At 41.9% G+C, this 25,559-nt stretch overlaps 1 protein-coding gene across 3 annotated transcripts in view; it reads left to right on the top strand.

The window, feature by feature from the left end:
- The window catches only part of SAMD12 (sterile alpha motif domain containing 12), a 197,877-nt gene that overhangs the window by 155,254 nt on the left and 17,064 nt on the right, over positions 1-25,559 (top strand). The window contains exon 5 of one of the 3 annotated variants that reach the window (XM_067530674.1): positions 19,437-19,549. The exons of the other annotated variants lie outside the window; for them this stretch is intronic. Within the exon in view, the coding sequence (XP_067386775.1) occupies positions 19,437-19,447 (11 nt within the window). The 3' untranslated portion in view covers positions 19,448-19,549. Of the gene's footprint in view, positions 1-19,436; positions 19,550-25,559 lie in introns of those variants that run through there. 3 annotated transcript variants of the gene reach the window in all.

Here is a 25,559-nt window from a genome sequence, read left to right as displayed (position 1 = left end):
GTGACAAAATATAGCATAGCTTTTGGTATTTTTTGAGCTTCCGAGTTCCAGGCAGTGCCTTGTGTCAGATCTGGAAAGTGTTGGAGGGTGCTTAGATTTTTTTCCCCTGCTTTTCATTCTCCACTTTCCCCTTCCTTGTCTCTTCTGAACCTGTCCGTTTTCCCCCTCCTGTTCCTTTGCTCCCTCCAGGTCTCTTGACAATGAGCAAGTGCCACACATCTGCAAACTGCCAGCCCACTCCTTTCCCTTCCCAGTTCAATCATCAGCAGTCCCAGCTCTGCCATGATCTGTCTTGACCAGATCAGGTCCTGCTTTGCTTGGCACTATACAAACATAAGCTAAATGACCGCCCCTGCCCCAAAGAGTTTACAGTCTGACAGATGAAGGAGACAAACAAGAGGCCAGAGTGTTTTAATATAGATGAGCTGTGTGCATAATTCTTATATATAGTAAGCCATTCAGTAGCAGCAATCAAAGACATTGCAGCTCACCAGCTGCCTAGCCATAATCAGATGGCAGATTTCTATAGGCATTGTGGCAGAGGTGATTTTAAGAAAGAGCTTGAAGGTGGATAATATGGTGGCTTTCCAGATTTTGGCAGAGAGTTCTTTTTGGTTTTGCCTCCTGTGTTTAGAGCAGATTGGGAGAAAGCATGGAGATGCTTATGTGAAGATTTGGCAATCTGCCTGTACAAGTTATAAATTGTGTGTGAGATTATGAACTCCAAGCAGCAAACTCCATTTCGAAGGGGTAGTCTTTTGCTTTCTCTCTCATCTGTTTGCCTCTACCTTGGGCTGACATCCCACCACATAGAGATACAGGGCTGACAATAGAGGGTAGTTGACTTTAAATACCCAGTCATTGGAAATCTAATCACTCTAGAAAAGATTAGTTTCTCCCCAGGGGAACTGGTTTGTCAGAGGAAAGGTAACCTTGACAACAAAGTGACCTGGCAGGGGTTTGTGCTCATGTGGAAAAGCTGGCAAGGTGTCACCTGATGGGGGGCTAAAAAATTTTAAAAGGATGGAAGCAATACTGCTCAGAGGCCATTTTCTCCAGTCCTTGAGGGAGAATCAATCCAGCATATAATGCTTCCTCAGACAGGGGACTCCCTACCTAGATACTGATAGTCCCTAAGAAGTCCCAAGGGAAGGGTGAACTAGAAAGTGAGGAAACTGATGCAGGGATGTGTGTGTGGTGTTTGTTTTGTCTACATGATTAAATATAAAAGAGCATAAATGGGTTAGGCTCTGTGCAAAGTGTCTCTTGTCTGTCTGTTAACTGCATCACAACTGCTACTTGCCCTAGAGAGAGAGGTAAAATGTAAACCAGAAGCTTCACACTTTTATGGTGGAGTTCTGGGACAGGGTGTATTTAAGTATGGAAATATCTGAAGGGTCACTGCTGTGCTCAAAGTGGGTGCCAGGCAGAAGGTCTGCATCCTGAGAGCTTACTCACAGACCCTGAGATTGGGGCAGTAGCTGGACTCTGTTCAGGCTGCGGGGGCATGAAATCCCCCCCTTAGCAGTCTGGTGGATAGCTGCAAGGAATCCCCCAGCCAACCCTGTGACAGCAAGTGGGACAGTTGAAGCTAATAAGGTAATAGGAGCATAGGTAGCAAAGAGCATGATGGTGCAGGACTTAGAAGGTGGAGTGAGAAGTCTGAGTTTCATGAGGTGGAGATGAGGGAGCCTGTGGAAGGACTTAAAGGTGTTGGGGAGACATAGTCCAAGTAGTGGAACAGGAGGATGACTTTGCGGCACTTTGACTGGAATGGAAAGGGTAAGGTGGCAGCAGTCAGGGTTGGGAGGAAGGAGGAGGGTGGTAGTAGTCAAGACACAAGATGAGCAGAACTTGGAAGAGAGTTCTGACAGTGTGGGCGGAGCAGATTAACACATATCCAGACCAGGAATCTTTGTAGTATTATCTTTACACAGATTCCCCACTTCCTTTGTAAGGAACCCAGGAATTAGAGTCAGAGTAGGGGCCCAGGGCCTCTGTGCAGATAACAATGGATTTCCATAGATCACCCAATGCCTACTTGGTTTATTCCCCACACGGTTCGTAACGGGAGCCTAATCCCACCCCAGTGACATAGTGTGATGTAATCTCCATGAGGAAATCTCTGTGAGGATTTTCCTCCTTCCCCCAACAACTCTTTACAAGGAACGGGACAAGCTAGTCCGCTGTTAAATTGTATTCAGATAAGACGTTAGAGCACTGAGAAATTTCCGAGTTCTTTAGAGTGGACTCTGAGGCTATGGCTACACTACAGATCTTACAAAGGCACAGCTGCACCGATGCAGCTGTGCTGCTGTAGCTCTGCGAGTGCAGACACTCTGAGCTAATGGGAGAGAGCTCTCCTGTCGACTTAACTACTCCACCCCCCACCAGCGGGCGATAGCTGTGTTGGCAGGAGCAGCTCTCCTGCCAACACAGGGCTGTCCACACTGGAACTTAGGTCGATGTAACTTATGTCACGCAGGGGGGTGGCTTATTCACACTCCAGAGCAACATAAATTATACTGACATAAGATATAGTGTAGACATAGCCTGAAGCTTGTAGTAGCAAGGACGCTAAAGACCACATTTGACTCTGCTACACCAGGTTGGTCCACAGCTACTTCAGGCATATCCTGGTGAAACTGACAACAAAATGCAGCCCTAGGCACCTTACCTGGTAAAAACCATCAACAAACACAACTGGAGTAGGTACTTTCATTAGGGCTGAATGCTTTGAAATTAACACGAAGGCTCTGAAATATAAGTAAATACCCTTTGTTGAAGACAATACCCATTTTAAGGCAGGCTTGTTTTACAGTATCTCAGAAAATGCTTTAGCATGTGACCCTGCACAAATGTGGAGGAGAATATTGCTATTTATTCTTTTCTTAGACAAATGTAAGTGTAACCTGCTTTGGAAGAGATTTCTGGCACATGCATGGATCAAAAAATATAACGTAGACTTCATGACAGAATAGGAAAGGAGAACGTAAAATGTTTAGAACTGAAAAATATTTTCCCCAGGGAATGATATCACATCTTGATTTTTTTTCCCCTTTTTTAATGAAAATTCAGTCAACTGAATATTTAGTTAGCTGAAGGAAGAGTTTCAGTTATCAGTTAGAGAGTGCGTGTGTGTGTGTTCATCCCATTGGTTGAAGATGCCATATCTTAAAATGAATCATGGTGCCGGATAATTATCACTTTATTCTATATTAACTTGCTGCTTTTCCTGCAGCACTGACCATGGCAGCTGTTCAGCTATATTTAGTAACTTGTTAGAGTAAAACTTTGATCTTTACCATGCACTCTAATATCAAATGAGCAATAGGTTAACTTTTAAAAACTTTAATTGCTTTTTAATATGGAACCACCAAATGCTTAATGATTTTGATGTTTTGAATTTCCCTTCTTATAAAGAAAGACAATATTCAGAGGTACAAGTTAAGTTCGTGATTGGGGCATTATGAAGAAGTTTGCATTGCTGCTCAGTGCCATTAGTAAGAGGTTTCATTTCTGAGAGTTCACATTCAAAACAACAATCAGGCTATCCAGAAGATGAAAACAAGCAAATTAGCAAACCAGAGGATTTTCAAAGAGTCATTTATAACGGGGAAAATATTCTCTTGTGAATGTTAAAAGTGTAGGATTTGTAATGTTATGCCATATATTGCATGGTCAATCAGGAGTTAGGCCAATGCATAGCTCTGATGCTGTGCATGAACAGATATTTCAGTACAGTGGACTAAGGGAGAATTCACTGACTTTTCCAAGGCTCTTGATACTGTAGACCAGGTTATTCCAAACCGTAGCAGCACCAAGAGCCACAGTGGCAATGTACCAGATGCCTAAGTATTTTTTTTGCCAAAAAAAATAAAATGCATAAAAAATAAATGCATTCAACCTTAATATTTGCTGTTATGTCTACTTCATAATGGCTAAAATGAAGCTGGAGACTTGTCGGAGTTAATATTTGCATTGCCTATTCTCAAATTTTGGCCGGTAAAGTCAGAAACCATTATGGTTAATCTCTCTGGGTATCCTTACATTGAAAAATTCAAGCAGGCAACACAGGCAAACTTTCAGCGATGTTGGAATTCAGCTTCTATAATTTACAGCTCACACCATTTTTTTATGGGAGAGTATTTTTCCCCCAGGGACACTGGGAATTTCCAGTCATTATCCCACTTTGGGATCCATCAACACTGATCTTCTAATCTGCTACAAAGCATCATTAAAGAGCAAACAATGAATGCTGTCTCATCAGCTCTCTCCCACCCCAGAAGGGGCTGAGCAAGCCACTTCCACAGCAGCCTTAGCTCACGCCAGGCTACGGGCTGAGGCTCAGGTCTCGACATTCTGACCCCTGCAGAGCAGGCCCTGATAACCTAACTTTGAACATTACTTGGTGGGAAGAGATTAAAAATGGCAACTGAAGACTAGCACAGCTAGTGTCCTTTCTGCCAACACATAGACTGTTGTATTCACTCAGACCTGCAGAATTTGGACTGGGAAGAATGCCTACTTTGGCTTTTCTTTTTGGAGAAAAAAAATCCTAACCTGCTGTCCTGTACGTCTGAAGGGGAATGTCTGTGTGAGGTTGATATCACTCCCAAAAGAGACACAGATACCTAACAGAAATCACTATCTGTCTAAGGCCACGGTTTCCAAACGCTACCATGTTGCGTACCACCAACATAAAATGCCAGCACCTGTAGTACCATCACCGGTAGGGGCAGGGGGAAGGGGCAGGACCAGGAGTGGGGAGTGGCCACCATGCTGCTTTGGGGCAGAGGCGGTGCTGGAGCGGTCCCTGGCCAGCCCCCCAGCAGCAGGTGGATACATACTATTGGGAGGTGCCTTCATACTACCAGTGGTACGCATGCCACTGTTTGGGAATCGCTGGTCTAAGGTATTTATATAGCCTCAGTATTTGAATGGCTCATAATCTTTAAAGCGTTTATCCTCTCAGCACCCTTATGAGATAGGGAAATATTATTATCCTCCCTTTACAGATGTGGAATTGAGACATTGAGGTATTTAGCCTTCTAACTTCCATTGAAATCATGTGATTTAGGCTTAGTTCTACAGAGGTACTCAAGCTCAGGAAGTCTGTGGTGGAGATGGGAAATGAAGCATGACCCAGGCTAGTGTCCTAACCTTCTTCTCAGACCATCACACTAGGCCAGACCATTAGAGCTAGTTCTAAGTTCAAGTTAAACACAGTAAGGAAAAGCTCTTCCTGTGAGAACTCATCCACTATGTGCCTGCAGTTCTGTGGACCTCATAAGGTACTGTTCAATGTCTGAGGTCTCTTTGAAATCAATATTAAATACCATCAAATCAAGAGAGCAAAGATTTGATGCTAATTGCCTGTGCACCATAGATAGTGAAATTGAAGGAGAAAATGGAAAAACTTGAAGGACACTCTCCAACCATATATGCTTTCTTTAAGAGTTGAATTAGACAGCATTAAACATGTTTCTGCTTTAGCAGTAAAGGGTAACATTGCTTTACATAGAAAATTAGAGGCCACAGAGAACAAGTACAAGTATAAAAATCTTAAATTAATTGGCATTGCTGAACGGAACAATGACATTGAAACAGCTAATAATGAGACTTGCTAGAACTAAAGTTTGTTTCCCACTTTAAAGTGGGATGTTCAGTAAGACTGGAGGAGCCCCTTGTGAGGTACAAATCCCAGAAATTCATTACAGGATGGCTCAATCTTCCATTCTATAAAAGTTAGAGATTGGAGCCAAGACTTTACAAAATAGGAGCCTAGAGTAAGGCTCCTAAATTCAAATTTAAATAAGTAGCCTGAGTTTCCAAAGTGCTGAGAACCCCACATTTCCCATTCACCTAGGTGGAAGTTGGTGAGTGGTCCATTTTGTAGGTGCCATAATACGGATTGAGGAGCCTAGAGTAAGGCTACCACTTCTGAAAATTTTAGACTCAGTTATTTGCAAAATGAAAGTAAAAAAACACCTTATGGTTCACCCATATGTTTCCTCACTTTTCAGGGCAAACCCAGACACAGGCTGCGGAAAAATGAACGTGTCTAAACCTAAATTTGTACTTGTTGAAGTACAGATCGCAGTCTTTTATTTCCACTAAGTTGCAGCTTGTCATATAGGTGATAGAGTGAATCTTTTGAGACTACAATGATGGGAAAAAAATCTTTGCATCTAAAATTACACTATTGCCTGGAAAAAGAGTGACTTTGTGTCCTTGGGAAAAGGATTAAACACAGAAATTTTATTAATCAGACTTTCGATGTTTGCAACAATTTTACTGTTTTCTTCCCTTAGTTGAATTTGTCTACCAGGAGAATTTAGGGGAACAGATATTATGATGTTTTTCTCTTTTCTGACATTGGATAAATGATTTGGACAATGCTTCCATTTTAATTTTAATTTTCCTCTCTTCAGATTTGCAGTTAGCAATTTTAATCTTTGTTAAGGTTTTAAATTAAAATGTGACTCCTTCCCCAAATGAGATTTTGAAATGTGAATCTTATACATTCTTTGTAGAGTTGTATTTGTGCTGGTCCCAGAATATGAGAGAAACCAGGTAGGGGACGTAATCTCTTTTAATGGACCAACTTTTGGTGGAAGTTTTCAAGCATCACACAGTTCTTCAGGTCTGGAGAAAGTGACACTCTGGTTGCTTTCTCCAAACCTGAAGAAGAACTCTGTGAAGCTAGGAAACTTGTCTCTTCCACCAACAGAAATGGTCCAATAAAAGATATCACCTCACCCACCTTGTTTCTCACAATTTTATACATGCCTTATTTCTTACTGTTTTATTTGTATTTTAATTTCTCAGGAGTTTGCTTTGTATTAGATCTTACTTTTTAAAGTTTCTACAAAAAGAATCTAAAACAGAATGTGATTACATTGTCTTTCATGGTTGTATCGCTCTATGCTAACACTGGCGGTACCAGGTAACATTAACAAGGTGTCCACTGGTCTTAGGAAAATATTGGAATTTTTAGTAAACTGAAATTCCTTGCAAAATAATGTGAATAGCAGAATGATGCTGGATTGTTTGTAATTTACTGATGAATATGTTCCATTATTATTTTTATTTGTGGCAAATTTCCAAATCATTAACAAAGAGAAACAGCAGTAGCATTTTGTGTATTCTTTATTCTCACAATTGCAGCACTTCGGACAGGTTAACTACCAATGGTCATGTCCCATATCACCTCTCCTCAGGAGACAAGTTACCTTACATCTCCTGTCTGAAGATGTTTAATCCATCGAGTTCTCAGTTCAAAGTGTCCCATTTGCACATTTCCCCTAAGGAACATCAATAGTGCCTCGAGGTGGTGTACTAGGTGGCAAGAACAAGCTTCAAACATAACCTGTGCCTATTTTGGGTCAGATTCACTCACCCAGCCCCCAAGTTTTGACCTTTCATGCTATATTTGGGTAAACCTCGGTCACTTCAGATATGTGCAAATGACTGTAAATGAGGTTTTTGTGACTCCTCCCACTGATGATGTAGTCAGTAAGATTTAGGCCACTTTTGCAGGCTGCACTCATCAGCAAGGACTGTCTCATTCCCTCATGGACTTGCATGATGCCCTTCCTTCAGCTACTGAATGGTTAAGATACTTAGACTAGCACGCTTGACTTGAATCATCTATGTAGATGCAATAACATATAAATATGTATACCACAGAAAATTTGGAAAACCTGAACAATTCGGGGAATTTAAATGCGCTGGACAGCACAGAGAAGGAAAACACAGGATATAGGTCAGGTATTACTCCTAGGGTGGTGTTTTCCGAAATGTGCAGTGTTGATCTAATTCTTCTCTCATTGAAGTCAGTGGTTTCAATTTCAAAATCATCCCTCAGTAGATGCTCTAAGATAAATCATTTACTGGAATATCTTTTTACTTGCCTTGGATTTAGTTTGAAGCATGTAAATTCATAGATAAATTCTAACTTCTGCAATTCATTTAGAAAAGTTTACAAAAATATTCATGATGTACTGGAGATGTTTATTAAAAGAGCGATGTTGGTTCTTTTTTGTCCTATAAAATGGTTTCCTGGTTTTAGTGTTATATATGCATCTTGATTAAAAGTGTAGCTATATGATCTGCAACCAAAGACATGGTCTCAGCTTTCAAATCCTTAAAACAGTATTGCCAGCTCTCATGGTTTTATTGTGAGTCTTATGATATTTGGTGTTTTTCTGCAGGCTCCAGCTTTTGAAGTGAATTGATTATATGAGAATCTCAGTAACTTTCTAGCCTTTATGGTGATAGAAAACAGCTTGAAACCATGACTCCTAAAGGCTCAAGAACCAGAAGGCAAATTAAACTCCTCAAGTTTATTATTTTGTATAATCACATGATTTTTAAGCCAACCTCATTATTATTTCAGGGCCTGACTTTTGATTTTTTGAGTGATAATGACAAACAGTGGGGGGGGGGGGGGGGGAAGGGAAGGGCGGAAGAGTCACAGAAACAGGATCACTTAAGCTTATGCACTTTGATGATTCCTATAAATATATATATATATATATATATATATATATATATATATATATATATATATTCTCTAATACACACACACACACACACACACACACACAGAGTCCTGCATAGTGTGAACTGTAAGTCTGAGTAGCAGACTTGTTGCAAAAAGTTTGAGACTGTTTACAGTGCTTTATGCATTTTTGTGAGGCAATGCCCTTTTCATATTCATCATTGTATTTCACATGATGCATCTAAACTTGTCTCCTCCAGTCAAGAGAGAAAAGTACTGGGCAAAATGTTTATATAATTATAGATGCAATAAACCACTTTTACATTTCGTCAGGAGCAGCTAACAGAGAACACCCATCAGCTCAGATCTAGCAATCTACTATTTTAAGATTGCCCAGAGGAAGTTAATTTTAGGTTTAGTGCTTTGTAATTTAACAATTTAGGATTCGCTTTTGCCGACTTTAAGAAGAGCTGCTCCTTTTGGTCCACTGTTATTTATAGTTGAAGTGTGCTTAATAATTTGCTGTGCACACAAAACCCCCCAGTACAATCCCAGTTTAGTGAATGTTAGTTGAAAGCAGTTTTGTTTTGGTCTCCTGAGGGTTGTATAGAGCCTGTACTGTGATCACATGTTGACCCTAATAAGACCTGCCCTGGGGGATGTGGAGGAATAGTCCCTCAGAAATTTCAATGTAGTAGTTATATTTTAGGTTTTAAATGGGAGTCTCCTCTCAATTCTTGCATAAGAGACGGATCTGGGCCATTGCAAGGAACAAGGAAGCAGAAACTGCTGCTGATGCGAATAACCCTAAGAAAGATACTGCCGTATTCATAGAATAATATTCTACATAGAAGCCTGTGATAGGAAAGCAAATCCTCCAGTCCCAGCCATTTTCCTGCTGCAAGAATCCAGCTGCAATTGAACTTCCTCCTCGACCCTGCGCTTCATCTGGGTGTAAGAATAGGGTCTCATTGAAATCCAAGGTATCTAAAAATTAACTGTTGAATTGCAGTTATTGAAACACACACACACATTGGGGGTTAATTCTTCAATGGCTTTTAAAGTTGGCAAAGGTGAGTGTCAAGTGACACTTGAATGAAGCTGGACTCCATCTGACTCTTTAAAGGCAGCTGGTTGGCAATATTTTCTTGTCTGTACTCCAGTGTTGGCAACCCAAACTGTTCCGTGCTTTTCCTCCAGCTCCCCTCTTTCATCACCCAAAGCCCTGTTTATGCAAAGGCGGCTTTCAAAACTATAACAGAGTTGTACTTCACTAGCTGTAATGATCTGACTGTGTATCTCTGCCGGACAGCTGACAACTTGCAAATGAGTTGTTACCTCTCAAAGGGGACTATCTGGTTACATTTTATCAAATCCAATAAGGGCATAAGAAACTGGTGGGGGAATAGGGGAAATTGCTGGGAGGAAGACATTAGTATCTATATACTCCAAATACAGCCACCTTTGAGTACATCCTGTCACAAATAAGTGGAGAAAAGTTGCCATTGTAGAAAGAAGAGGACAAAACATGAGGAAACAGGTACAAACAGCAAAAAATGAGTCAGCATACAGGAAGCGAATTGACACGAATCGATTTGCAAGTACAGTCAGATTACAGGAAATCTTTTCTTTCCCCATAAATTGTGGTTGAGAGGCACTCTGCTGGAAAACTGAGTAAGCATGACACTCTTCTATACCTTCCTGGAGCTTAAAAATTCCAGCTACCCTGCAGGAAGGGAGTGTCTCTGCTACAGGAACTCAGCATTGCTCAATGGAATTCACCCTGCAGGGTAAGTGGAATGGCTCCAAGAGTGTGCTGTAGTAGGTTCAGTTCTTGCTTTTCTGATCATTATGTTGAAGGGAGAATCACTTTGATTTCTTGGTGAGAATTTCAAAGAGCTTTTTTTTAAGTAGAGTCCAGAAGGGATTTTCATTCCTTTTGGTCTCCATTGTTAAAAAGAAAACGTAAGACACTGAAGGCTAGATTGCGGCTGGCCCTTTATGACTGTGCAATGGAGGGCAGAGGTCACAATGAGCCTTCGAGCTCTTTTCTCCCTGTACAAGGACCAGCTGCAACATGCCTTGCACAGGGAGGAAAAAAAAAAAAAACTAGCATCCCTAAATCCAGCCCAGGTACGGACTTAAAGTTCAGAAGTTTATCTGAAATGAAATGATGGTCTCATTCCAGTTCCTATTAAACAAGTTCCCATACCACCGTATCACGCACTTCTTAGCAGTGTTGGCAGAAGGCAAGAATTCAATAATCATGGAGACGGAGCGGAACAATCGCTACTAGAAATGGTTCCCTCACATTGCCTTTCAAATTTCAGCTCAGTTCTAGAGGGAAGCTTGTACAGTTGCTGCCTGCATTGACGCTGTTCTGCAGATCATATAAAAACGCTATGCTCCCGGGCTGTCAATCTGGCACCTTTATGAGTGCTAATATATTATGGGGGGGGAAGTTGGATTTTTTTCTTCAGAATTGTGATATACTTGATAAAACAGAATCGCATGCACTGGCAAGTCAGGTACACTAATCCCCCTGGGATGCCCAACCGTCTACTTTTCTGAGTACATGGTGTTCACCCAGCGTAGGTTGTATGTGATGCAACTTGAGCCAACACCCTTAGCTCTGTTACAGGAATGACTAAAATTCAAATTTGCTTTGTCTTTTTTTCTTCCCTTCCTCATAGTACAATGAGCTTTGCTCACGTAGATTGCATTTGTGATTCAAGTATGGAAAGCAGAACTATGTTTAACTACGCTTAGGGAAGTGAAAATTTCCCATCCACTCTTCTGCTTCTGCAGATGTATCTGCAATAGCAGCAAGGAGAAATAAAGTTTTTGTTTTCTTAAAAGGAAGTGTGTTTGTTTTAAATCTTTAGATATTTGATTGATATCTATAGGCGTATTCAGGCAAAATTCCCACTGACTCCAAGATTTGGCCTTCTGAAGTAGATTCATTCTTGCTAATGCACACTGGCCAAGACTTTCAAAAGGGAATCCTATAATTAGTCTACTAAGATCATATTTAGGTACCCAAATAAGTGGCTTGAATGCTCTCACTCAGGTTGTCGTCTAGGTGTTTAAAGTTAATGGGAGCTGTTGGGTGCTCAGAAGTTTTGAAAATCAGGCCTCTTGTTTACATACCCAATTATAGACATAGGAGCCAAATTTTAGGCACCCACTTTTGAAAATCTTGGTCTATGTGGTGACTTCTGGCCACTTCTGAGCAAAGAGGTAAGAGCAGATGTTGTATTGCTCTAATTTTACTAATGGCTACATTTGAAAAATAGACTACTGTACATTTACTAGTACATGATGAAGTATTATAAATAATTGAAAACACAGTTGTCAAAATAAATGAGCAAAGTGCATTTTGTGATACATTACCCTTGCTTTTTTCATTGTGTTTCCCACTACACGTCTTGCAAAATTACTTATTTGCAAAATTCAATAATTTGCAATGGATCTCCCAGTCATTAGTGTGGATTAGCAAACTTCTACTCTAGTAGCCATAAATTTAATCTAAACTAGAAAAGAATTATTTAGTAGTATTTTGGCAAAGATTCTTCAGTAATATTTTAGAGTCCTAGTACTATAATACAATTTAGGTATTCATCCTTCTCATTCAAAGGAATAGTAAATGTTGTATTGAAAGCTGATTTATTAAGAGCTTAAAAATGGTGGGGCTTGCATTGAAATGTAATTGTTGTAGGGAGAAGTTTGAAGAAAGACTGGATGCTTCATTCTCTCCTTTGGAATACAAAACTGTTGATGTCAATAAGATATCTACATGCTTACAGAGCACAAAATAGACTTTATTTCTTAAAGAACCACCATTAACATTAACACATACAAAAACTACAGACCGATCAGCCTCACCTCAATCCCTGGGAAAATCATGGAGCAAGTCCTCAAGGAATCCATTTTAAGGCACTTGGAAGAGAGGAGGGTGATCAGGAACAGTCAACATGGATTCACCAAGGACAAGTCATGCCCGATGAACCTGATTGCCTTCTATGAAGAGGTGACTGGCTCTGTGGATGTGGAGAAAGTGGTGGACATGATATACCTTGACTTTACCAAAGCTTTTGATACAGTCTCCCACAGTATTCTTATCAGCAAGTTAAAGAAGTATGGGTTGGATGAATGGACTATAAAATGGATAGAGAGCTGGCTAGATCATTGGGCTCAATGGCTAGTGATCAATGGCTCGATGTCTAACTGGCAGCCGGTCACAAGCGGAGTGCCCCAGGGGTCGGTCCTGGGGCTGGTTTTGTTCAACATCTTCATTAAGGATCTGGAGGATGCGGTAGATTGCATCCTCAGCAATCATCCTCAGCAAGTTTGCAGATGACACTAAGTTAGGGGGAGTGGTAGATACCCTGGGTACCCTGGAAGGTGGGGAAAGGATACAGAGTGACCTAGACAAATTGGAGGATTGGGCCAAAAGAAATCTGATGAGGTTCAACAAGGTAAAGTGCAGAGTCCTCCACTTAAGATGGAAGAATCCCATGCACGGCTACAGACTGGGGACCAACTGGCTAGGCAGCAGTGTGGCAGAAAAGGACCGGGGTGTTACAGTGGACAAGAAGCTGAATATGAGTCAACATGTGCCCTTATTGACAAGAAGGCTAACGGCATATTGGGCTGCATTAGTAGGAGCATTGCCAGCAGATTGAGGGAAGTGATTATTCCCCTCTATTCGGCATTGATGAGGCTGCATTTGGAGTATTGTGTGCAGTTTTAAACCTCCCACTACAAAAAGGATGTGGACAAGTTGAGAGAGTCCAGCAGAGGGCAACAAAAATGATTAGGGGGCTGGAGCACAAGACTTAGGAGGAGAGGCTGAGGGAACTAGGCTTGTTTAGTCTGCAAAAGAGAAGAATGAGGGGGGATTTGATAGCAGCCTTTAACTACCTGAAAGGGGGTTCCAGGGAGGATGGAGCTAGGCTGTTCTCAATGGTAGTAGATGACAGAACAAGGAGAAATGGTATCAAGTTGCAGTGGGGGAGGTTCTAGGTTGGACATTAGGAAAAGTTTTTCACTAGGAGGGTGGTGAAGCACTGGAATGGGTTACCTAGGGAGGTGGTGGAATCTCCATCTTTAGAAGTTTTAAAGCTGCGGCTTGACAAAGCCCTGGCTGGGATGATTTAGTTGAGTTAATCCTGCTTTGAGCAGGGGGTTGGACTAGATGACCTCCTGAGGTCCCTTCCAACTCTAATAGTCTATGATTCTATAAAAATCAGACAGACGTGTGATTTTGTTTAACTGCTGTTGTTACAGGTAACACCTTAAGATATTGTAACTGAAAGGATGAGAAAAAATATTTTTCTTTCTATTTTCAGTTTTTTATGTCCAAAGTTTAAGTATAGTGAACTTCACTCTGGTTCCCCCATAATTTCCCCCCATATACTCATTTACAACCTGGGTTGTTTTTTTTTGTCAATACTAAGTGCTTGTAGTTCCCACTGAAGTCAAAGGAAGCTATTAGTGCTCAGTACCTCTGAAAATCAAGCTCTTAGCCAGTTTCCCCTTTCGGTTGTGTGGGTCTTTGTGATGGAAGAAGGGGAGAGAGAAATATTTTTTTAAACAGGAAAATGTGACTGAAAACCCACAAAAATTGGCAGGGAGATTGAGGAGCAGATGAAATACCTGAAGCCACTCTTTTAATTCATTTGTTTTGACTGGCCTAGATTTCAAGTTGACGGCATGCCTTTTAAATGAACAAAGACAGGAAAATTTTATTTCAGTCAGCTAGCATCAGTGTTTGTCAATTTCACCCTCGTCCCAAAAGCTACCAGCAAACTTCCCATGAATGTTAGTTCAAATGTGAAGTGATGAAACTGTTTGTGAATTTGAAACATTAAAATAAAAACCTTCAGGGGTAAGCCTAATTTGCATAATCAAAGTCAGAGATGGAGTGGAGAAATATGTAAAAATGTCCTCTGATGGAGTCACTGGTAGCTTGACAGTACACAGGAAAAGGGTCTGGTTACTTTAATCAGAAAGATATGAGGAGGTGAGAGGAAATTATTTATATTGATAAAAATTTAAATTAAGACTTTGTCTGCATTGGGCATTTGCCCTGATTCCAGCCAGTGGAAGCCAGCCATCACAGTATCTACACCAGTTCAAACTTCTCGAAACCCGGGTTAGTTCCACTGGTGCAGATCACATCTACACTAGGCGTTTGTGTGGGTTCCCTTACAACTGCGGATGGCCATGGATGGCTGGAATCAGGACATATCCCTGAAGGAGACAAGGCCTAAGTCATTATAAATAAACCGCCCGTAACTGAAATAATACAAAACTAATCCTGCCCAGCCTAAATATTCCATTTAATTTTTAAAATGTACTGCTAGAAAAATACTAGAGAAATGGAATTCTAGTTTTATATCAATTGATTTTAGTAAGTGGCATTTGCTATTAAAAGGGTCAGAGTTTACGAATGATTAACTAAATGTATTACGGGGAAGTGATGACACAAGAGAGCAGATACAGGATCAACGCAGGCCCAGCGGGGTACAGCAGTCCATAAACATGATACTTCCAGGCTCCCAATACCAGCCTTAGAAGAGGTTGATTATCCCTTACCACAAGGATGAATACAGCTGCTGTGATGTGGGAGGTAACATTGGACTAGAACAAAAGCTACACAGAGTGAAAGCAGTCCCTTCAGGACTGGTCTAGATCCCTCTCCACACTGCCTCTCCCTAGTGAGAGTTCCTTGTGTATATTCCATGCTCTGGGTTGACTGAGGTGAAAAGGGGAATTCAAGTTTCCTGATTCTTTCCCACCCCAGTCAAGCAATTAACATTTGAAGGAATGTAGCCAGTGTGGGTCTTTCATGGAATTGTTATAGAAAGGGAGAAGTCCAGGAAAGCCTATCAGGGTGGGTAACGGTGCATTTAAATACCTTTTAAAAAAAGACCGGCCAGTGGCACTCGTGTGAAAGTAGCACAGAAAAAAATTAGCAAAACAAGGACATACATTCCAGTCCTCAGTTCTTTGTCTTGTCTGTAGAAAAATCTGTGCTGAGTGAAAGCTTTAACACAACTTGTTGCTAGTGCTAGAAATATTATCTGTGGCAACTTGTTGTTGACCAAAGGACTTGAAGCATTCCATAGCAAAGTCAGCAATTTTAAAAACAATTCAGAGCAATTAACACTTTGAACAGAAAACAGTGACCAGGGGAGATTATTTCTCACCTTCCTGATGGTTGCTGTGATGCATAATCACCAAAAGGCAAAGTATCTGAGTTAATTTAATCTCTAAAAATGGAATCATATTGGAGGAGTGATAAATAATGAAAAGGACAAGTTACTAATACAGAGTGCTCTGAATCACATGGTAAGCTGGATGTAAGCAATGTGTGTTTTTATTATGGCTAAATGTAAATGTATACATATAGGAACAAAGAATGTAGGCCATACTTATAGGAAGTGAGTCTCTATCCTGGAAAGCAGTGATGCTAAAAAAGGTTTGAGGATCATGGTGGATAAGCAGCTGAACATGAGTTCCCAGTGCGACTATGTGGCCAAAAGGGCTAATGCAATCCTTGGATGCGTAAACAGGGGAATCTCAAGTATAGGGGTTCTTACATATGTATTTGGCACTGATGTGACCACTACTGGAATACTATGTCCAGTTCTGGGGTCCACAGTTGAAGAAGGATGTTAATAAACTGGTTTCAGAGAAGAGCCATGAGAATGATTAAAGGATTAGAAAACATAACGATTAGACTCAAGGAGCTCAGTCTATTTAGTTTAACAAAGAGAAGGTTAAAGGGTGACTTGATCACAGTTTATAAGTAGCAATATGAGGAACAAATATTTTATAATGGGCCTTCAGTCTAGCACAGAAAGGTCTGACGTGATCCAATGGCTGGAAGTTGAAGCTAGACAAATCCAGACTGGAAATAAAGCAGACATTTTTAACATTGAGGGTAATTAACCATTGAAACAATGTATCAAGGGTCATAGTGGATTCTCCAACAGTGGCAATTTTTAAATCAAATTTGATTTTGAGTTAGGGTTTTGTGTTTTTTTGTATGTTTTCTTTTCTTTCCTTTTCTTTTTTTTAAACATAAGCACTAACTCAAAAGGAATTATTTTGGGGAATGCTGTGGCCTGTATTATACAGGAGGTCACTCCAGGAGATTACAGCGGTCCTTTTTTGGTTTTGGAATCTATTAATCATATAAGACATTTTAAAGTGTCTTTTTTATCCTAAGTGACTATGTAAAAATTGCACCCCTCTATTCAAACGATATGTTCTTTGTGTGTGTTCAGATTCATGCCTGCTCATTTGATTGACTAAAATAATTTTGGCTGTTTTTTATTTCTTTTAGCACTCTAGGGCCAATATAGCTCACATATCAGCTGTATTGATAACTAAATTCCATTTGATGCACGAGCCTGAAAATACCCAGCTTGACATTCAGATTTCAGGTTGAATTTTGGTGTATCTTTAAGCGGCTATTTTTGAAGGTTTGTTGCACCCCACAGGTTCTAAGACAGCTGATCTTTTAAAATCATTCCCTGCTTTAGCTGCTCTTGAGTTCAGCCCACGTCATGATACCACCTTTAATCTGTGCTAGGGAACTTTAAGTGATATCAAAGTGGCTAATCTAGTCCATATCTCCACTGCAAATTTTAAACCAACATGCATTTTAGAGAACCATGATTGTGCCCTGTTTATGGGGAGTAAAGAAGGTTAATCTTAACCTTGGGTTGATTAAGCCTTTTGGGAACTGGCTTGAATATGCTAACCTGATTTAAAAAGCAGTTTCACTAACATGGATAGTAAACATGTGTTTAGCTTAGAGATGGTGATCTGGAGTTTTGCAAACGATTTAGCTACAAGCCATGAACTGTTATCTCAGACACTAAGCGGGTCAATTTTTAGTTATGAATCTCTAAGAAAAACTTCAGTGCCACAAAGAGAAGGGCTGTTGACTGTCATTTTTTCTCAGTTAGTGCCAACTGATGCTTCTGCATGAGTTTATGGATCAGGTGCTCCTGAAAGGTACTATAAGATGAGAAAAAAATACTCCTGGCTACTTGTGGTTATTAAAAGTCCTATGGCACTTTTGCAAGACTTATTCTAGTGCTCTGTACAAATTCAAACTTGTTAACTACCTACCTAACATTCCCCCTTTTAATTTTGATTGGATACTGTAGTCTTCTCTTGAGGTCCCTTCCAGCCTGACATTTCTATGATTACTTTTAAAAGAAATGCATGTCATGCCAGAGATGGCTGCACTTCAGCAGTGGGCAAAGCAATTCCTATATTTCTATACAATTATGCAATTGGTTTATAAAATTCTTGGGGACCCATTTGGAAGAGTGGTGCTGGGTAAATGCAAGATCGTTGTCATTCATCCAAAATAGTTTTAAAAGGATGGTAAATACATAGGCTTTCATTATCTTATCTATTCCTTTAAATCAAAAATTCTATTGTTAATAAGACTGAATTGTTTTCTGTTAGTTTAACATTGGGTATATAGAATATCTTAATTTTAAATATCTGAACTGTAAGTGCAATGCATATTTTTTCCCCCAGAATTTCATTACAAATGGCATATGTCCCATTTGTCTACTCCCTGGTTATGTGAATACAAAATAGTTGTGTTATATAAAAACAACTAAATTATATATTTGCATAAGATACTAGCATGGTTCTGTGGAAGCCATTTCAGTTTTGTCAGTTCTTAATAGGGATATGATTTAAATTACTTGTTTTTGTTTTACTAGGGATACTGCAGAGTTGTTCCAATCTCCTGGCTAAAAACAAAATTTGCCTTTTTTTCCCCCTTTAATTACTTCACAGTAGCTAGGTAACACTTGTTTTTCTATCTGCCATGAAAAAAGTAAGTTAATACAAAAATGTAATACACATCAATAATCCATACTTTCATTTAAACCAATGGGTTTTTTCTTGCTTAGATTATGAACTCTTACTTATGCATGGTCTAAATCAGGAAATTAGGTCGGTATAACTATGTTGCTCAGGGGTGTGAAAAATCCACACTTCTAAATGACGCAGTTAAACCAACATAACCCCCAGTGTAGTCAGCACTAAGCTGACAGAAGAATTCTCCCATCATCCTAGCTATCACATTTGGGGAGGTGAAGTACCTACACCGAGGGGAGAAGCCCTCCCATCAATGTAGGTAATGTCTTCAATGAAGCGCTACAGCAACACAGCTGCAGCATTTTAAGTGTAGACAAGCCTTAGATTGTAAACTCTTTGAGCAGGGACTGTGTTCTGTGTTTTTGTTCTGTGATGGTACATGGCCTAGCACAGTGGGGTCGTGGTCCATGACGAGGGCTCCTAGGTGGTACAGCAATACAAAAAATAATAATAGGGATGACTCAGGTGAATAAGGGTTTCCAGTATTGGGTCCTAAAGTAGAAAACCCAGAATTCAGAATTTGTTCCAATGCTCTGGCTGTTATCCGTTTGCCTGCCATCGTTTCTGTTATTTAAATAGACCTATCTGTGCCTATTGTGTACTGCTCAGTTTACATACATTACTGACTCTCTCATCTTGTCTCACTCTTCTAAAGTAACTTAGGCCATGTCTACATGTACAGTGCTGCAGAGGCGCATCAGGTGAAGATGCTCTATGCATATGGGTGAGAGCTCTACCGTTGGCATAAAAAACCCACACACACGAGTGGCATGAGCTACATCCATGGAAGAAACTCTGTACACACTAGCACCTACATCGGTGTAACTTATGGCTCTCAGAGGGGTGGAATATTCAAACCCCTGAGTGACATAAATTATACTGACATGAGTGGTAATGTAGATATTGCCTTAAAAACCCAGCTTTCCCAGGAGGAACATCATTATCACGGACATATGATGTTTAAGGATAAGATTTTCTCACAGAGATCATGGATTCCATGTCTTTTCAGGACCGTCGTGACTTCTTCTGGGGCAGGACTGGAGCTGAACAGCGGCCAGCGACCAGCCCCAGGACTACCACAACAGCCAGCCAGTGGCACTCTGACTATTTGTCTCCCCCGCCCCCTCTCAGGGTATTTTTTAGTAAAAGTCAGGGACAGGTCACAGGCTTCCATGACTTTTTGTTTATTATCCGTGACCTGTCCCTGGCTTTTACTAAAAATACCCGTGACAGAATCTTAACCTCAACTATGTTACATGTGCTGTAGCAGAATGGACTGGCCTTATTTTCAAAGGGACTGAGCATGTCCCATTCTGTTTAGTGGAAGCAGTGGGTGCTCAGCATTTTTTGAAAATCAGGCCATGAACATTCATCCGGGCACATGCATTTCACATCACCGCAAAGTGCACAGCAGTCCTTTTAGGAAGCAAACTTTTTTTATCTGATTCTGAGATTAGAGTGTAAAATACACGATAAATCTTGAATCTGCGACAGCAGTTAGTCCTGCTCTCATATATGAAGCAAAGAAGTCTTCAACGAAGACTTCAAACGAAGCTGGATCATTGCTAGCCTGGTTTATAGAGACCTTACATTAGGAGGGTCATAGTGTGCATATACTCCAAAGACAGATATGAATGAAATAGTCTTAAAATATCCCAGTGAACTATAAATCAGTATAGCCACATATTGCACTATGCTAAGACTATCTCATTGAACAACAGAGCAATCTGCAACCATGGGAGCACCACTTTTTAAATAATGACACCAGCATTGCTATCTTTTTACTAGAGGATGGAAAGGTCTGTGACTTCATCACTTCCAGGTTGAATTCTTTAGAAGTTTTGAATCCAAAATAATGCCTGTACTGTCAAGAATGTACCAAGAAGCTTTTACTAATGATCTCTCTCCAGACGGAGCCCACCCAGTACAGTGGAAATCTGAAGGGGATACGTTTCAACAACACCCAACTGATTTCATCCGAAAGAATTGGTTTTTAATGTATACTCAAAGCACTAGCTAGGAAATCAAAGCTGAAATCAGGTTTTGTTCGTGGCTGCTATATGGCAGTGAATTTTAAAATGCTGTTCCATCTCTCTGGAATGGCTAGATCTGAGTGGGGACTAGGAAGGTTGGCCTTGCTCGTGGAGAAGCGGCCTTCAACTGCACCAAGTGGGGTAACTTTTAGGGACATTGACCCAGTTGAGATTTGGAGTTAACTTCCAATACTGGGTACCACTCAGGTCAAAGGGACAAGGACAAAAGTTCAAATAACTTCTTAGTGTCTGGAACTTTTCCATTCTTCAGAAGAACTCCATAGGGCTACCATTATTGCCCCTTCTATTTAGCATTTCAATAGAATCTTTGGCCCAGTTAATCAGAAATAATCCATTAAGTGGAGGGCATTGGAAGTGGGATGAAAGTCGTATACTGTAATAGCTTAAACCGTTATTAAATCAAGAACAATTTCACTCTGATCACTAAAATGAACTGAGAAGGCTAAGGAAGGACAATGCTATTCATACTTTGATATTCAGCACAAGGTACTTTAAATTTTGGAAATTCACTCAAGGAAGTCTCCCTCTCGCCCACAAGCCCCATGTACTGGATGGTCTTAGAGATAACCTTCTCCAATTCTGGGATGAGCTGAGTGTTATGTCCCTTAAAGTTTTATATTATAATTAAGCTCTTTGGTTTTCTGATAGGACTAGTACCGCTTACATTCACTGTTCTCACTTGTGTAGATATTTTTCAGTTTAGACATTTTATCAGCAAAATGACTGATCTCAACTCCGTCAAAGAGCCTGAGTTCAGTCCATTAAAGTCTATTCATGAAACAGTCTCTAACCGATATTCCTTTTTATTGGACTGTAACCAGGTGGCTTGCTCCTAAGCCTAGAGCCAACCAACCCTGATTACTAAGGAGCCAGGAGAGATCAGGTTATTTGCCATATAAAAATCACCAGGAAGCTACAACTGGGATGGGGGTGATACTCAGGGATCAGAGACTTTTAGGGGTTAGCAGGAGTTAGCAGAGAGCCCTGGGAGTTAGGACTGAGTGTCCAGTCAGGTAGGGCATGGGATTGGCCTGCCAAAGCAGGAAAGGCCCCAGGCAGGAAGGTCTGGGAGGAAGAAGAAAAACCTTTGTTCTTTGAGTGCTGGTCCTATGTGGAATCCACACATGGGTGTGCATCCGCACCATGCAGTGGAGCCAGAACTGTTTGAAGCAGTCTCCGTCAACCCGCATGCGCGTCATGCGTTCACCATGTGGTGCATCTGATGGGTTATGAGACTGCATGGGTTGATATCTTCTCAGTTCCCTCTTACTACCACGTGGCCAGAGTCAAAACATTCCCCTTCAACTTCCCTGCTGCATAGCAAAAAACAAACAAACAAATTTTAGTACATCTAGGCTGTTACATTTTACATAGAGTTTAGTAGTTAGTACTTTAATAGTCTTTTTAGATAGTTGTAGGAAGTAGCTAGTTCGTTTCAATCAACGGTGTTACCTCAGAGGGACCATATCAAAATGCAGCACTCCCTCCCAAAGCCAGGAAGAACCGGGAGAGAAGTCACAGATGGATGCTGGGGCACCAGTGTCAAAAAGATCCAAGGCAGAATGTAAGACCAAGCACCAGGACAAACTGTTGCCAACTGCCACCTCGGCTGCAGGAACACCTCCACAGCCCCAAGCACCATCCACTCTGCCAGGCCCATCCAATGTACCACTCCCCGTACCACACATGCAGAGTCGATTATCGCCAGTGGCATCGATAGTGGAGCTGCTCCTGCCCCTTGAGGGCTCCATGCAGCAGCACTGGTTGTCCAGCATTGCACAACTATCCCCAGCCACCAAACCGCTGCTTCTTTACCACCATCCTCCACATGAACCTAGTGGACCACCTGCACTGCCAGTCCCTCCTGCTCTGACGGCACCGCCCTTTCCTGAACTATCAGAGTCAGATTGGTCTTTGGATCCAGGCCAAGCTTTCTCACAGGTGAAATCATATAGTCCACTCATGTATGCGCCGATACAAGGACATTGGGTACAATACCCACGGGGACCACCTACCCATAGGGAACATCAACCCCTCCACATTACTGGCCCCCATCATCGTATACTGCCTCTCCTCTGTGTACAGCGAACCACAAAGCACCAGTGCACCGTCAGCATTAGGAAGCGTCGGAGCAGCCGTTCCCAACTAGTCGTCATCCTCTCTGGATGAAGCTCTCATCCCCCCGACACTCTCTCCACCAGATGATCTTGGCCAGTATCAGGATCTCCTGTGGAGGATGGCAATGGCCCTCAACTTACAGGCTGAGAACATTTCAGGTCCTCAGGACAAATTCCTGGATATTCTTCAGCCAACAGGCCCTTCACAAGTGGCGCTGCCATTTCATACTGCGATCTTATAACCAGACCAGGCGATCTGGCTCATTCACCCCAACACCCAAAGGGCAGAGAGGCATTACTTTATGCCAACTAAGGACACAGACTTCGTTTTATTGCACCCCCACCTAATTCCCTTGTGGTTCAAGTGGCCATTCAATGGGCAAGACAGCAACACCCGAGAACTACCCCTGCGGATCAGGCTGCTAAGAAACTAAACCTGATTGGATGCAAGGTCTGTTCTTCAGCAGGCCTACAATTCCACATCGCCAGTTACCCAGGCTATATTGACAAATTACAACTTTAAATCAGATGCGAAATTGACAGAATTCCAGGCCTCCTTACCCAAAGACAGACAAACTGAGTTCAAAGCCTTCATAGAGGAGGGCAAATTAGCGGTTAAGGTCTCTCTCCACGCGGCAGTAGATGCCACAGATACAGCAGTGCGATCCCTTGTCTCAAAGGTGGTATTTGGAGAAACTCCTGGCTTCAGACATCCGGATTTCCCAAGGAAGTCCAAACGACCTTGGAAGACCTGCCTTTTGACAATAATAAACTGTTCAGTGACAAGTCAGATGAGCACTTAAGGACTTGAGAGCCATACTCAGGTCATTGGGTCTCTACACACCGGCCCCTGCCCAATATCAAAACAGACCAGCTTTCAGCTCTCCTACCAGCCATACCTCCTGCACCAACAAGAACAACCTCGCCACTGCCAACGTCCTCAGAAACCCAGATTCTCCACCACTATGTCCACCTTCCACCAACAACCCTTGAGACCAGCCTTTTGGGTCCTTAGCAGGGAGCAGCCAACCTCACCTCCCATCTTTCCCGACAGCATTCAGAGGACATCTTGCTCTATTTGCCCACAATTAGAGCAAGATTATCACCTTTTAATGAGTATTAGATGTCGTACACTGGGGATATCTAATAGAGTTCTACACCTTCCCCCCTGCTACTCCTACTGACACAGATCTACAGATCCATCCCAAGTGGACCTCTTACAGAAGGAAACAAAGGCACTCCTCATAAAAGGAGCCATAGAAAAGGTTCTGCACCATTATCGGGACCATGGGTTCTACTCCCCTTATTTCCTTATGCCAAAGAAAGGTGGAGACCTTCACCCCATTCTGGATCTTAGGGTCTTGAACAAATATATATGCAAATTATGCTTCCATATGGTCACTCTTCAACAAATCATCTCCTTCCTTCCCTTGGAGCCTGGTTTGCAGCTCTCAATATGAAGGATGCGTATTTTCATGTGGACATTCGCTCCGCCCACCACAAATTCCTCCAATTCACAGTGGGACACACCCATTACCAATTCCGGGTCCTCCTGTTCGGCATAGCCATTGCGCCCCATGTCTTCACAAAGGTCTTCACGGTGGTCGCAGCCTACATGCGACACCTGGGTCACTCTCTTTTCCATATCTAGATGATTGGCTCCTGGTGGCGTCATTCTGCAAACATCTTCTAGACACTATCTGAATACAACAACAGCTCTTGAACAGTCTGGGCATCTGTATCAACCAGGCAAAGTCCACTCTCATCCCTATCAGAGAGCTCAAGTTCATAGGAGCTCACCTGAACTCTCGGGTGGCCCAGGCCTTTCTACCAGAAGACCGATTTACCATTCTCAAGGTCCTCATTGCACGCGTACAGCACTGCCCCCACACACGTGTTCGATATTGCCTTTCACTCTTGGGACACATGACAGCATGTACTGCCATTACCCCACATACACACCTCCATACACGCCTCCAACTGTGGCTACGCATGGCGTACTACCCACCGAGGGATCACCTAAACAAACAAATCATCCTTCCACCCACGGTGGTAGCTTCCCTGGTATGATGGCATGACCCATCCAGAGTCATGGTGAGTATCTCCTTCAAGTCCCCCGTGCCAGAAATCATCTTTACCATGGATGCTTTGCTTGTCAACTAGAGGGTCACATTCACAGCCAATTGGCGCAGGACCTCTAGACACCCGGGGAAGCGAGGATGAACATCAACATCCTAGAGCTAAGGGCAGTCCAGTGTGCATGCCAAACACTTCTTCCCCTCATCTGCTCCAAATATGTGCAACTTTTATCAGACAATATGACTGCGCTCAGATGCATAAACAAACAGGGAGGTGTCAGATCTATGGAGAGTGGCACTCTGGTTGTGGAACTGGTACCTATGACACAGTCATGTTACATATGACCCACATACCAGGCACAGAGAACACCTTAGCAGATATGCTCAGCTGCTCTTTCCACCGCAGTCACGAGTGAGAGATTCACAACCCCACTCTTCACTCCATCTTCCAACAGTGGGGCACACTGACATGAGACCTATTAGTGACAACAACCAATCATAAGCTTCCCCTCTTCTGCTCCAAGGGAGCCCTTGAGCAGAACTTATAAGGAGATGCCTTTCTCCTCCCACGGGCACCGGGACTTCACTTTTCCACCAGTCCCACTTTTCCCACAAGTCCTCCACAAAGTGAAAAGGGACCGTGCAGTCCTCATACTCATAGGCCCCCTTCTGGCCCCATCAATATTGGTTCACAGAGCTCCTTTGCCTTTCCACTCACCCTCCAATACATCTTCCCCTCCTTCTGAACCTTCTTATGCAACAACAGGGCCATATCCTCCACCTCAACCCATACCTTCTGCACCTCACGGCCTGGTGTTTAGATGGGGCTCGCAGATAGACATCGGATATTGCATGCCAGTGTAAGACATTCTCACCCACAGCT

This window comes from Emydura macquarii, unplaced genomic scaffold (assembly GCF_026122565.2).
Source record: "Emydura macquarii macquarii isolate MOO-44397 ecotype Brisbane River unplaced genomic scaffold, CSIRO-AGI_Emac_v2 contig_369, whole genome shotgun sequence".
Taxonomy (NCBI): Eukaryota; Metazoa; Chordata; order Testudines; family Chelidae; genus Emydura; species Emydura macquarii.
This window is presented reverse-complemented; position numbering and strand designations above follow the sequence as displayed.